Source organism: Podarcis liolepis (genome assembly GCF_965112155.1).
Source record: "Podarcis liolepis genome assembly, chromosome: 3".
In the NCBI taxonomy this organism is placed as follows: Eukaryota; Metazoa; Chordata; class Lepidosauria; order Squamata; family Lacertidae; genus Podarcis; species Podarcis liolepis.
The window spans coordinates 10,988,976-11,004,538 of NC_139557.1; the positions used below are offsets into that span (position 1 = coordinate 10,988,976).

The following is a 15,563-nucleotide window of genomic DNA, read 5'->3' on the forward strand; positions in this document are numbered from 1 at the left end:
CAATTACCCTGACCCGAGTTAAAAGCAAACTTTAAAAAGATTAAGAAGTTAGTTAGCAGTAAAGAACGACAGGACGACAGCCAGATCCTAACGCAAATATTGGCCCTGATTCAGGAGACGGGCTTCCCTAGCAGCTGAAAGACTGTGTTTCAGGGTGCGGCTGAAATGGATCACCGGCACATCAGTGCTCGCTGTTGTGCTTCCGGCAGCTGCAATGTGTTGTCTCCATTCTTCTCGCACGAAAAAATGGCATGTGCACGTGCTGCTGCTGTTTGGTAGCATCCTCCTTCCACCCCACACATAAACATGGGATTGTGTGACATTCAATTGTGTGTGGGGGGGATACGTATGTGTGTGCCACATGTATTCACCCTGACATGGTCAACACAACCAGAGAAAACATCACTAGTTCAAGCAAGTGAAAGGGAGAGGGCAGTGGGAGGGGTCATTCCACCCCAAATCCCACCCCCACCCCGTTCCAGAATACCACTGAGATTGGGGCCATTCTCTTTGTTTTGTAGAAGTTATTTTTTGAATTATAAGCTTTGCTCTGAAAAATATGTATTTTTTCTATCTAATTTAAACATTTCATGTAACTGATGGTATTGTAACCAATCCATAACATGGATCCTTACATTTTCCATTGATTTCAGTTTGGGTCCCCCTCCCCATAAAGTACAGCAATTCCCTGTAAGTCGCCTACTGTCTATTGATATTAACTCTCTTCATAGTAATAGCCTTGATAGGAGATAGCCATAAAGGTGTTTTCCTTTCCAGCAGATTTTTATATTCCTCTCAAACTCTATACAGATTCTTCCTAAGAATATGGTTCATAAAACTTTTATAAATTTTTGCCTTCCCATGCCAAAGACATGCATGCCAGCCGAATTTGAAATCATGGCCTTCTAAGTTCAGGATGCCTGCATTCTCCAGTGTAATCCATTCTTTTAACCAACACAAACAGACTGCCTCATAATACATTTGCAAGTCTGGCCATTCTGGAAATAAACCTCTCCTGCCATCACTCGCTTTCTCCAAAGTGTTAAACAAACAGCTTACCGCCATGCTTCTGACCCATAATACATCGAAGATTTGTCCATCTTTTGACAAAGTAGGCTGAAATGTGAAAGTCGCCAGCTGCAACATAAAAAACAAAAACAAGGACAGCCCTCAATAGGTTTTTTTCATTGTTTAAAGCCAATGTCCATCACAATATAAGCACAAATCACCAGGGCAGGCTTATTGATCGGTGCTGCTTTCACACAAGTAGCACATGTTATCGGAATATGCCTCTACAAAAATCTAGAGAATAGAAATCCACAAAATAGACAAAGGGAGGTGAAACTGCAACTTAATCCTAGCCACCAAACAAGCCCGAATTGAAAACAAAATGGAAATGTATGCTTTGCTGTACGGCTTTAAAGTAGGCCAAAAAGCAGTGAATCCGTCTGCTTCTTTCCTCAAACTGGAAATGTCCCTTGGGGCATCTAAGGATGGATTGGAAGAAAGGGATAACCACTTTTCCATACTATTATATTTCCCCCATTGAGAATTTTTCCTCTCTGGTCTCAGATGCTTGGGGAGGCTCAAATGTTTGTTTGCAAAGTACAGTCAAACATTGTTTTGCAGACGGGATCCGTTCCGGGGGCCTGTCCGCAAGCTGAAAATGAGGCACGTCAAAGCGTCATGTCTGTGCGTGGTGCGATTTAGTGCTTCTGCGCATTATGCAAGTGACGAACCCAGAAGTAACCTGTTCCTGTACTTCTGTGTGTGCTGCAGACGTTCGCCGAAGCGAAGGCGGACACAGAACAAGGTCTGACTGTAAATGCAATTGTTGCGGCAAATGCTCAAGAACCAGCTATAAGTTGCATTCCTTCCTGCACAGTATATACTACATCCCTAGATAAAATGCAATGGCTTCCATGGCCTTAATTCTTTTGCAAACAGCTTAATCTGAACCAGGTGAATGACACATAGTAAATAATAATAATAATAATAATAATAATAATAATGGTAAATTTTATTTATATCCCGCCCTCCCCAGCCGAAGCCAGGCTCAGGGCGGCTAACAACAATAAAACAGTACAAAAGTACAGCACAAACAAAATCCTGCTTGAATGGGCTTTATAGTATTACACTAGAGTGGTACCTCGGGTTAATAACTTAATTCATTCCAGAGGTCCGTTCTTAACCTGAAACTGTTCTTAACCTGAAGCAGCACTTTAGCTAATGGGGCCTCCCGCTGCCGCCATCCGATTTCTGTTCTCATCCTGAAGCAAAGTTCTTAAACCGAGGTACTATTTCTGGGTTAGCGGAGTCTGTAACCTGAAGCGTCTGTAACCTGAGGCACCACTGTATTCATATTTTTCAACTGTATTGAAAAGTAAGTATAGTGGACACTCGGGTTGCAAACATGATCTGTGCGCGATGCACGTTCACAATCTGCAACATTCGCAACCCGCAGCGTTTGCAACCTGCGTCTGGGCATGCTGTGATTCGTTGCTCCTGTGCATGCGCAAAGCGCGATTTAGCGCTTCTGCACATGCGTGATCGCCGAAACCCGGAAGTAACCCATTCTTGTACTTCCGGGTTTCGGCGGTCCGCAACCCAAAAAAACGCAACCTGAAGCGTCTGTAACCCAAGGTATGACACTTGCTATAAATCTACCTTCCTTATTTTTTTATTTTTTTTCATAAAAATATTTATTTTGACAAAGTAATAATCATACATAAATAAGAATAAAAATGTGTACCCCGCCACCAAGACCATTCACTTTTAACTATCCAACCTCCCAAAATTTCAACGCCTCTTGCGATGGTTTGACCCCTTTCCGTTTTAACAGTACAAATTCTACAAACACCCTCCATATCTCCTCGAAATCATTTCTCCTCCATATTCCCTGTCTTACCTTAATGGCACATTTTAATTTATCATTAATAGCTATATCTCACACCTCTTTACACCACTCTTCCATTTTATATTCTGCTTGCCCCTTCCACTTCCTGGCTATAATAATTCATGCAGCTGTCAATAAATATGTGAACAAGTCCTCCATAGCCTGCGAACCTTCTACCCCATCGTAAATTAATAATAATGCTACCTCTGGACTTTTGGTCAGCTTTAACCCAGTGATTTCTGTTATCTCCTTAAACACCCTTTGCCAAAGGAATGTACATATTTACACCCCCACCACATGTGAACATAATGCCCGGTTTCCTGGCATCCCCTTCAACATAACACCGAATATTCATTGTTTATTTGATTTAATCTGACTGGTGTTAAATACCACGAATTTATAATAATTTTCTTTTATTCTTAGGGACAGCATTTTCTTTCTTTTTTTAGATTTGATTGTTATCATTCACTTTAACACACCAAACAGAAAAAGAAAGCAAATTACTATCACCGCCAAACAAAAAAGAAGGGAATTAATACATCAACTAATAGCCTTCAAATCATAAAATAAAAGTGATCTTTTTCTATCGACCAGACTTCCTGTCTATTCCTTATTACAGATTCTGTATCATTTGTTCACTGCCATTACATAACTAGTTTTGTTCAAATTTAACAACCCTTGATCCATTCATAGGTTTTACATCATTCTTACAACTGCTACTGAAATTATCTGAACGCTGCTGATTACCTTAGACTACAATTGATATTTTTCAAATATATTTTAAAAGCTTCCCATTTTGAGATGAATACCTGTTTTGGTTTATTTTATATTTTTTTCCTGACATGCTATGTAATTCCGCATATCCAGCCAATTTTTGAATCCATTCTAATGTTGACGGGACTTTGTCACTTTTCCAATTTGCCGCAACGAGAACTCTTGTTGCAACCGTGGCATATAAGAAGATCTCTTTAACATTTCCAAGGTACATTTCTCCCATATTTCCCCCCAGCTTTGACTATCTGTCTGCCCCGTTGTCTCCTTTTCTCACACTTCTAAATCTACCTTCCTTATACGGTCATTCAAAATCTCCTAGTTTATCTCTAGTAAATGCAATGATAAGAAAATAACTGCTGAAAATTGTGGTTGTTTTGCTCCTTCTCCTCCTGTGCTATACTAGGAGCCAAGCCTTGGCATTACAGTGGTACCTCGGGTTAAGTACTTAATTCGTTCCGGAGGTCCGTACTTAACCTGAAACTGTTCTTAACCTGAAGCACCACTTTAGCTAATGGGGCCTCCCACTGCCGCTGCGCCGCCAGAGCACGATTTCTGTTTTCATCCTGAAGCAAAGTTCTTAACCTGAGGTACTATTTCTGGGTTAGTGGAGTCTGTAACCTGAAGCGTATGTAACCCGAGGTACCATTGTATATCTGAACCTGGTCTTGTGGTTTGTCATCCTCTAAACAAGTGTTTCTTAAACTTGGGTCCCTGGCTGTAGTTGGACTACAACTCCCATCATCCCTGACCACGGGTCCTCCTTACTAGGGATGATGGGAGTTGTAGTCAACAGCAGCTGGGAACCTAAATCGAGAAACGCTGTTCTAAACAAACTACAAGCTGTAACTAAAGTTTGTTCGTGGCTTACTCCTTATGGCTTTTTGTGTGTGGGGGGTGTGTGTAAACTATGGCTGAGTTCCTGGAAGCCCAGGAGACAGAGGAAGGAGCGATGTGCTGGTGGTTGTCTCACTGTGCACCAGTACTTCTTCATGCAGCGCCGAGTTAAACAAGGGAACTCCACAGGAGGCTGCAAAGGCCAATGACTTTGATGGCTTTAAAAGAGGAACAGGCAACTTCACAGAGGACAGGACTGGTGGCTACTAGCCATGACGGCTCGGCTCGGCATCCACTGTAGGAAGCAGCAATGAATCTAAATGCCAGTTGTTGGACGCGGGTGGCACTGTGGTCTAAAGCACTGAGCCTCTTGGGCTTCCAGATCAGAAGGTTGGCGGTTCGAATCCCCATGACGGGATGAGCTCCCGTTGCTCTGTCCCAGCTCCTGCCAACCTAGCAGTTCAAAAGCACACCAGTGCAAGTAGATAAATAGGCGGGAAGGTAAACGGCGTTTCCGTGCGCTCTGTTTTCCATTATGATGTCCCAGAAGCAGTTTAGTCATGCTGGCCACATGACCCAGAAAGCTGTCTTCAGACAAATGCCGGCTCCTTCAGCCTGAAAGTGAGGTGAGCGCCGCACCCCAGTCACCTTTGACTGGACTTTACTGTCCATCGGTCCTTTACCTTTTTACATTTTACTTTACATGCAAACCAGGCCGTTGCATTTATTTAAAGACTTGCCCAAACCACATGGATGAGAGAAGGCACTGTATGTTTTTCCACACTACTCTTTAAAATGCAATAATTAGCAGTTTACCTACATGGAGCCATCTTAATTCACGATTTACCTGCTATTAGGAACAAGTAGTAATTAAAGATATCCCATGGATCTCTACTGTTTAGCTCCATGACACACTGACTCATATTTAACTGTTGCTGCGGAGTGGTGTTTTACTGCCGCTCTGCGTGTGACCTCACAAATACATTGGCTCCAAAAGTCACCTTTGTCTAGGGAGGTCAGTTTTGGGGGCCGAATCGGCCATTTGTCGTGCTGATGACCTGGTCCAGGAGAGAGATGGGCGAGTGAGAGCCTGTTAATCTGGCTGGCTGTCTCAGCAGCTTTGGATACCATTGCTCACAATATTCCCCTGCACCATTTCAAAAGATTAGGGTTCAGAGATTTTGTATTGCAGCAGTTCCAGAAAGGTATGGATTGCTTGTACACCCCAGGTAGTGTGGTTGCTGACCTTGAGCCAGACATCCTGGAGAGTGAAGTCAAATGGGCCTTAGAAAGCACTGCAAATAACAAGGCCAGTGGAAGTGATGGTATTCCAGCTGAACTATTTAAAAATTTAAAAGATGATGCTGTTAAGGTGCTACACTCAATATGCCAGCAAGTTTGGAAAACTCAGCAGTGGCCAGACGATTGGAGAAGATCAGTCTACATCCCAATCCCAAAGAAGGGACGTGCCAAAGAATGCTCCAACTACCGCACAATTGCACTCATTTCACACGCTAGTAAGGTTATGCTTAACTATGGCAAAGTTTGAAAAGACCCTGATGTTGGGAAAGATGGAGGGCACAAGGAGAAGGGGACGACAGAGGACAGATGGTTGGATAGTGTTCTCGAAGCTACCAGCATGAGTTTGACCAAACTGTGGGAGGCAGTGGAAGACAGGAGTGCCTGACGTACTCTGGTCCATGGGGTCACGAAGAGTCGGACACGACTAAACGACTAAACAACAAAAACAACTAGTTCAATTTTACATGTGAAGAAATGTAGCTACACATCAGCCTTGAAATCTTACTAACTTGGAGAGGATCTGCAAAGAGGAGTGGGACAAAATACTCCCTGAGATGTATGAAAACCTGGTGACCACCTACAAGAAACGTCTGGCCTCTGTAATTGCCAACAAGGGTTTTGCCACCAAGTACTAAGTCATCTTTTGCAAAAGGATCAAATACTTATTTCACTCATTATAATGCACATCAATCTCTGACTTTTGCCTTCTGGGTTTCTGGGGGTTGTCCTGTTGTTATTCTGTCTCTCACAGCTACAATAAACCTACCATTAAAATTATGGACTGAAGAGTAAGGCTGAGGAGGGGCTGGCGCCGCCGTATTAAGGCTGCTATACACGCCCCCTCGGAGGCACCTGGTTGGGTGCCTGCCGATGGGCGTGGGAGCCAGCCAGGTAAGTGGGAGGCAGGGGGCTAACGCCCCCTACTAGAGGCGGGGCTCGGGCTCCCGCCCACAACCACTCCCCTCTCTTCAGGAGGAGAGTCTTTGTTATTCTGTCTCTCACAGCTACAATAAACCTACCATTAAAATTATGGACTGGTCATTTCTTCGTCAGTGGGCAAATGGCGAACGTTAGCAGGGGATCAAATACTTTCCCCCCTCACTGGAAGTGGACATGGTGAAACTCAACAGCAAAAAATAAAGAGACCCCAAAAGACGAAATGCTTGTGCGGGGGGGGGGGATGACTGGAACGTTTTTCGGGCTATCTGAGAAAATACTATGATCAGATGAAATTCCACGCAGGGATTTGAAATATAAGCAAAGGAATGAGAATGATAAAGGAATGCAATGTAGGATGAATGTTATCTATAAATTAAACGATGCGGGAGCTAGGATACAACCTTGCTTAACTCCATTTGTGGCTGGTACGGATTCTGTGAGTTGCCCATTTGTACAGCAACACACTTTCGGCACAGTGTTTTTATGTTGTTGTTGTTTAGTTGTTTAGTTGTGTCTGACTCTTCATGACCCCATGGACCAGAGCACCCCCGGCACTCCTGTCTTCCACTGCCTCCCACAGTTTGGTCAAACTCATGCTGGTAGCTTCGAGAACACTGTCCCACCATCTGTCCTCTGTCGCCCCCTTCTCCTTGTGCCCTCCATCTTTCCCAACATCAGGGTCTATTCCACGGAGTCTTCTCTTCTCATGAGGTGGCCAAAGTCTTGGAGCCTCAGCTTCACAATCTGTCCTTCCAGTGAGCACTCAGGGCTGATTTCCTTCAGAATTGATAGGTTTGATCTTCTTGCAGTCCATGGGACTCTCAAGGGTCTCCTCCAGTGTTTTTATACAGACATTTAATCAAGAACAATAATATTTTATCTATACTTGAAGGGTCCAACTTATCCCACAGTCTTACTCAAGAGATGGAATCAAATGCAGATTTCAAATCAATGAAAGCTGCGTATAGCACACCACCTGGTTTCTTAACATAATTATCTATAAAATGGGCTGGTATAAAGCAATGGTCTACACTGGATCTGCCTTGTCTAAACCCAGTTTGCTCTTCGGCAAAAACAGCTTCATCAGTTATCCAATCAACAAGCTTACTGTAAAGATGCTTTGCATATAATTTGCTAATTACAGGTAGCAAACTAACTGATCTATAACTAACCAGATCAGATGAAAGGCCCTTTTTGAATAGACTACAGTGGTGCCTCGCAAGACGAAAATAATCCGTTCCGCGAGTCTCTTCGTCTAGCGTTTTTTTTCGTCTTACGAAGCAACCCTATCAGCGGCTTAGCGGATTAGCGCTATTAGCGGTTTAGCGGCTATTAAAGGCTTAGCGGCTAAAAGGCTATTAGCGGCTTAGCGGCTTAGAAAAAGGGGGGGAAGCGAAAAAAATTGCAAGACTCGCAAGACGTTTCCATCTTGCGAAGCAAGCCCATAGGGAAATTTGTCTTGCGAAGCGCATCGAAAAACAGAAAACCCTTTCGTCTAGCGGGTTTTTCGTCTTGCGAGGCATTCGTCTTGTGGGGCACCACTGTACTGCATAATGTTTAAGGCAGTAGATAAAGGATTTGAACAGAAACATCAGGGGAGCAAAGATGGGAAGTCAAAATATTAAGGAAAGACGGCAGTGAAACTTAATTGAATTTGTTAAATTGTATGAAAATCAATAAAACATTATTTTTTTGAGGGGGGGGGGAGAATTTACGTGCAGGGATGGTTCCAGAAAATAGCATGGTGTGGCTCCCTTGCAACTAGAGCACTGAAGGGCTCTATCCTGTTGCCAATGCAATTTAATATTTACCGTATTTTTTGCTCTATAAGACTCACTTTTTCCCTCCTAAAAAGTAAGGGGAAATGTGTGTGTGTCTTATGGAGCGAATGCAGGCTGCACAGCTATCCCTGAAGCCAGAACAGCAAGAGGGATTGCTGCTTTCACTTTGCAGCGATCCCTCTTCCTGTTCTGGCTTCTGAGATTCAGAATATTTTTTTTCTTGTTTTCCTCCTCCAAAAATTAGGTGCGTCTTGTGTTCTGGTGCGTCTTATAGAGAGAAAAATACGGTATGAGCAACTGCTGAGAACGGCTATTAGGAGAGTTGGAGCAAAGTGTCATCAGTATGTGGATGACACCCAGCTCTATTTCTCTGTAACATTTGAGTCAGGAGAGGCTGCGCGTGTCATGGATCTGTGCCTGGAAGCAGCAATGAAGTGGATGAGAGCCAATAAGCCAAGACTGGATCCTGACATTATTTTTAGGAGGCTTAAACACCTCCACAGAAATTCAACGTTTCCCTAAAGCCTAGTTCCTCATCGCGGCATGTAGGCTTGAGAGAAAAAGCGTATGATCTACGAGGAGGAAAAAATTGTTTCCGCTGGGAGTTGGAACTCATTCAAATGATACCAATTTCACTTGGAAAAGTGCCTTTGATATGACAACAACAGACAAAGGCCTTCGTCACTCTGTTCACACCCCTGTGGTTAGAGATTAGAAAAATTAGAGGAGCTGATCAACAGCCGCATCCTATGTCTTTAGTGTGTTGAATGCAAAAGACCCTAAATGCGAACTGACAGCGCCAACATTTTCTTTTTGTTTGTTTTAATAATAGCTGTTTCTATTTAGGCGGCAGCAACATTTTCATTTCGAAAAAAGAATAAATTCCTGAGGGTTAGCCAGGTTAGCCCATGGCAGCCGCCACAACCAAAATTCTTGTGGCTCCTCGAAGATTAATCACTTATGTAGAATAAGCTTTTAGGGGCCACTGGATGCAGGAAATGGCCCTCTATCCAGTCAGCTGATCATCTCAGGCACCTGCCCGTGGGGCCTCCGGCCTACTGCAAATGCTTATATTAACAGTTGAAAATAAGTCACAATTTGGCTCGCAAGGCCACCCCCAACAAGCTACACTTCCCCTCTGCAGGGAAGTGGGACCGATTTGGATGGACCCAAATGGTTTCCAGAGAGTAGTAGGGGATGTTTTATCTCATGTTGATAGCCTTTCAGCTGATTCCCTGGTGGCCCACTGGAACACGGAGTTAACCAGGGCTATTGACTGTCTGGGTCTGAAGTGCCCTCTCTGATTGCATGGAATCTGGACAACCCCGTGGTTTTCTCCAGGGCTAAGGGCAATGAAAGGACACGGGTGGTGCTGTGGGTAAAAACACAGGGCCTCTTGGGCTTGCCGATCAGAAGAGATCGGTGGTTCGAATCCCCGTGACGAGGTGAGCTCCCATTGCTCAGTCCCTGCTCCTGCCAACCTAGCAGTTCGAAAGCACATCAAAGTGCAAGTAGATAAACAGGTACCACTGTGGCGGGAAAATAAACGGCGTTTCCGTGCGCTGGTCTGGTTCACCAGAAGTGGCTTAGTCATGCTGGCCACACGACCTGGAAGCTGTACGCCGGCTCCCTTGGCCAATAAAGCGAGATGAGCACTGCAACCCAAGAGTCAGCCACGACTGGACCTAATGGTCAGGGGTCCCTTTACCTTTAAGGGCAATGAAACAATCACTGATATGGTTAGAGCGCCAGAAAACTCTTTCTGAGTCAGACCGGACACGGGTTAGACCTCAACGTCGACACTACCAAGTGGCGATAGCGACAGCGAAGAGGACCTTCACCGCCTCTATTGCATCTGCAGAAAACAGGAGCAGGAGACTCTTTCAGACAGTTCACAATTTAGCAGACCCACCTTCGCCATTGGAGCCCTGTAACTACCACAAGATCTCCTGTAATGATCTTGCCAAGATTTTTGCAGGTAAAGTCGCTCAGATTTGGAAAGAGGTAGACTTCACCGTGGGAGCATGGCTGGGGCAGGAGTGTGCTAGTCAAGTTGTATGGGATCAGTTCCAATCTGTTACCTCTGAGGATGTGAACAGGCTGCTTGGATGAGTGAAACCGACTACCTGTCTCCTTGATCCTTGCCCATCCTGGCTCATAATTATTATCCTGGCTCATATTATTAGAAGCCACAGCTGCCTGCCTCCCTCACCTGATGTCCTCGGTTGAGGGGCAGGTACGATAGAACAGCTGCGAAGAAATAAATTGGAAGCTTCAAGTGATCTCAGGGATCTCTGACCAGAAGCCTCACTGGGAATAGCAGAAGCAGGAAGCTCCCCATAAACTACTATTGAGTGGGGCTCACTTTTTCCATTTCGAAGAGGCAGTATGAATCCAAACCGCTTCCTCCAAATGGACACCTTGCTGATTGGCAGTTACTGTGGCCAGTAAGTGAGATGTGCCATTTAAAACAACACCATTTGGAAAAGAAGTCAAGGTTGGAGGAGGCAAGACCCCAGCAGCAGAGGTCTTGTCGAGATTTTCGAGTTAACTTCAGATGAAGTTTACAGCATGTCATTCCTTGAAGGAGAACTACCTGAAAATGACTTACAGGTGATATTTAACTCTGATTAAGCTTACTAAGATGTAGAAGACTGAATCAGATAAGTGCTGGAGATGCAATGAGGTTGAGGGGGACGTTCTTTCATATGTGGTGAACCTGTAAAAGGGTAAAAGAGTATTGGGAAATGATCCATAATGAATTGAAAAAAATGTTTAAAAGCACTTTTAAAAACAACAACCCCAGAGATGTTTTTGTTGGGGATAATTCAGATGGAAATTCCCAGGTGTCCAAAAAGGTTATTTATGTATGCCACTTCTGCGGCCTGTGTTTTGTTAGCACCCAAATGGAAAATGAGCGAGGTCCCAACCAAAGAAGAATGGCAACTTAAATCGATGGAGTACACGCAGCTTGTGGACCTAACATATAGAATAAGAGAACAAGAAGAACATACGTTTAAGGAAGACTGGAAAATGTTTGTTGAATATATGGTGGAAATTGTGTACACTTGAAAAAGTTGGCAGCATTAAGATAAATTCAACAGTGTAAATAAGTTTTGATGGATGTAATAATGGAATAATGAATGGTTTAGTTTATGTAAAATATGCAGGGATTTATGTTATGCAAAATGAACCATGGAAAGAGAAGAAGGGAAGTCATTGATAGTTTAAGGTTGTTAAGCAACCTTTTAACTTGTAAAGAAAATTTAATAAAAATGTGTGTGTGTGTGAGAGAGAGAGAGAGAGAGAGAGAGAGGGAGGGAGGGATTTTCGAGTTAACCACAGAAACCACAGCATGCTGGACTAAGCCTGGTGCTGCAAGTAGTGTTGTTTTGCCCCTAATTATTGCATTTTGAAGGAAGTGGTATTTCAGCCTCCTTGGTTTGCTTTGCAAGTCCCTGAACTTGCCCGGTCACCTGCAGCCTCCTCCGGAAAGCTTAGTAAGGCAGTACCTGACAAGTTGACTTAGACATCGATGAGGCTGCCAGCAAGAATCTGCAGCACAGGATTGAGCAGCGTAAAGCTGTCTCCCATGGCTATTAAAGACCGTTCACCTGGGGAGCCTGGGAAAATGCCTTTTTTTGCTGCTGAGTTATCCAGAATAGCCTGGCAGGTGTGCCCTTCCCAGCAAAAACTGGCAGCTGAAGAGCTCCGTGACTGAATTCAGCAAAGCCTTCTTCAAAACCACAAAACAGACCTTAGCTGGCCCACAGTGATCCAAAACATTTCTGTACGTGTCGCTTCCATTGTTTGAGATGCCTTTTCATGTTCTGTTCCAAAATCTCTGTATTTCCCCCCACTTTACCGCCCAATCATTTTAGATCAGAAATACTATGTTCTTTGCTTCTCAGTTATGTTTTAAGACAGGCCATTTTTCTTTGCTGCAGGGACTGAAAACCTCACATATCTGGAAAAAAATACATTAAAAACTAAAGTATATATATATATTAAAAAATGTGACACACAGTAGACGAGATAATTGGTTGAAGCAGAAGTTCGCAAGAGTGCTAAAAGATTTGATTGTCTAATCTGGCTAATTTCTTTTAAGAGCGTAACATTTGTTAGCCCATGTAGGCACATAAATATTTAGCATCCCTATGAGCATATCCAGCTCTCTGCATTTTCGGGACGTTTAATGATATCTAATCCCTTAATTATCTTTCTCCGCTCAATATTTCAACAGCGAAGCCTCGAAGCTACAGAAAAGAGCTTTCATTTAAAGTTTGCCTGCTGCTCCCAGTAAAAAATTCCATAGCAGGTCAAACGCTTGAGAAATCTCATTGAGACTTGTGACATATATACCGGGCTGGGGGGTGGGTGGGTAATGAGAACGGTCAATGAACATCAATAGCACCCTGTGTCAAATCTTTCCTTTGGGGTTCCAAAAACTTTCGGAGCAATTTTTGGGTGGTGGTGGGAAGCTGCAGGGGAAACAGAGAAAGAGGGAGATTCATTACGTTCGTTCGTATAAATATAAAATCACAAACAATGATATCAAAATATAACAATCGCTCCTATAGGGGAGCCTGCCTGCCTGAATCTCTCTCCTGCAATCCTTCTCTAGGGGCAGTTGGTGGCAGATAGCCCTGAGAAGTAGCTGGGGAGTGGAAATGGATAGATATATAGGAGCCAGCATGGTGTAGTGGTTAAGAGCGGTGGACTCGTAATCTGGTGAACCGGGTTCGCTTCCCCGCTCCTCCACATGCAGCTGCTGAGTGACCTTGGGCTAGTCACACTTCTCTGAAGTCTCTCAGCCCCACTCACCTCACAGAGTGTTTGTTGTGGGGGAGGAAGGGAAAAGAGAATGTTAGCCGCTTTGAGACTCTTTAAGGGGAGTGAAAGGCGGGATATCAAGTCCAAACTCTTCTTTTTCCCATTCTCACATCTATCTGCTGTCAGCAATTTTGTCTGGAAACCTAGTGAGATGAACCAAAGGGATATGAGCAGTGCCGGATTTACGTATTAAGCTAAACAAGCTATAGCTTAGGGCCCCACTCTCTTGGGGGCCCCCACAAGAAATTAAAGGGGGGAAAAGTGGATGTACATTTCCAAAATATAAGATAAAAAACAAATAAAATAAAACCTACATGCAGCAACAGTGTTTTGTGTTGTGTAGGCTCCTATTATGTAAGTAATGGGCCCCACCTGCTAGCCTGCTCCCTAAAATATCACTGGTTTGCTCATTTCTATGTATAGGGGGCCTACATTGGCTCCCAGTATGTTTCCGAGCACAATTCAAAGTGCTGGTGTTGACCTTTAAAGCCCTAAATGGCCTCGGCCCAGTATACCTGAAGGAGCGTCTCCATCTCCATTGTTCTGCCCAGAGGCTGAGGTCCAGCGCCGAGGGCCTTCTGGTGGTTCCCTCATTGTGAGAAGCAAAGCTACAGGGAACCAGGCGAGGGCCTTCTCAGTAGTGGCGCCCGCCCTGTGGAACACCCTCCCATCAGATGTCAAAGCGATAAATAACTACCTGACATTCAGAAGACATCTTAAGGCAGCCCTGTTCAGGGAAGTTTTTAATGTGTTATATTTTAGTGTATTTTTGGTTTCTATGGAAGCTGCCCAGAGTGGCTGGGGAAACCCAGCCAGATGGGTGGGGTACAAATAATAAATTATTATTATTATTATTATTATTAGTAGTAGTAGTAGTACATTCTGTATGAACTGGTTGCACGGCAACATGTGCAAATGGCTTTAGATACCTATTAGGTCCATAAATTACCATACAGCATATATTCAACACAAAAAACAGCAACAATTTGTTGTTGACAAAGGACAGCTGGACATATAAAGGGCCCCATTACCTTCAGTAGCTTAGGGCCTCATCAAACCTAAATCCAGCCTAGGATATGAGAGTTCTGGACGGGAAAGGATTTGAGCCCAATTCATGCGCCACTCACATATTGCCATGTTCATGGAGGAGTGAGGCTGAGCTTTAATGTGTGCCCCCCCCCCGACATCGCTACCTGCTTCTGCAGCAAATGTGTGTTGGGTTGGGTTCTCTGCTGTGAAATTCTGATGCAAGAGCATCTGCTGTTGACTTGGGGCTCAGTCAGTGGTGTAGCGTGGGGAGGCCACGGGGTTATTACCCCAGGCACAAAATGATTAAGGGCACAAAATCTCAACACTCAGTGTTGAATACAGCTGCGTGCTTCTGTTGCTGGGCTCCTTTGAAAAAGGCTTCTCCACGCAAACCAGGAAGTGACTTCTCCAGACAACGGAATGACTCTTCTTTTTTATCTCTGCGGCTGCGATCTCCTGGGTGGAACAGTTGAATGTGCATGTGAACTCTGTCCATTTCCCTTCCTCCCACCCCGTCTGCATGGCCCCGGGCTCTGGCAACCCAAGCTACACCACTAAGCTCAGTGTGATCAGGATAATGCTCCCTGCTGCTATTAGACAACAACAACACCAGTGAGCTAGTGAATGTGCAGAATAATATGGAGTGATCTCCGCAGTAAGGACCAGCAGGATATAGCTGGATTTCCATGGTTGCCAGGGGCGTCTGTCTCTCCAGTTTTATGTCATGCCATGTGCCCCATGGGGGCCATTTTGTGACTGGCACCATAGCACTTTCTCTCAAAATTGAAATTTCCGAAAGTCCAGAGGTAGCATTGTTATCAATTCATGATGGGGTGGAAGGTTTGCAGTCTATGAAGGGCTCGCTCACAAAATTATTGACAGATGCACGAATTGTGATAGCTAGGGAGTGTAAGGGGCAAGCAGAATATAAAATGGAAGAATGGTACAAAGAGGTGTGGGGTATAGCTATTAATGATAAATTTAAATGTGCCATTAAGGTAAGACGGGGAATATGAAGGAGAAATGATTTTGAGGAGATATGGAGGCTGTTTGTAGAATCTGTACTGTTAAAATGGAAAGGGGTCAAACCATCGCAAGAGGCGTTTAAATTTTGGGAGGTTGGATAGTTACGATGGAATGGTCTCGGTGGTGGGGTGCACATTGTTATTCTTATT

The 15,563-nt window shown here is 44.2% G+C and overlaps 1 protein-coding gene and 1 long non-coding RNA gene across 2 annotated transcripts in view; both read right to left on the bottom strand.

Annotated features, from left to right (window-relative positions):
- The window catches only part of LOC310703557, a 453,580-nt gene that overhangs the window by 155,607 nt on the left and 282,410 nt on the right, over window positions 1–15,563 (bottom strand). The gene's annotated exons all lie outside the window — the stretch shown is intronic.
- Window positions 1–15,563, bottom strand: part of SLX4IP (SLX4 interacting protein) — a 94,605-nt gene that overhangs the window by 22,010 nt on the left and 57,032 nt on the right. The window contains 1 exon segment of the mRNA XM_083495927.1: window positions 1,060–1,137. Within this exon segment, the coding sequence (XP_083352053.1) occupies window positions 1,060–1,137 (78 nt within the window).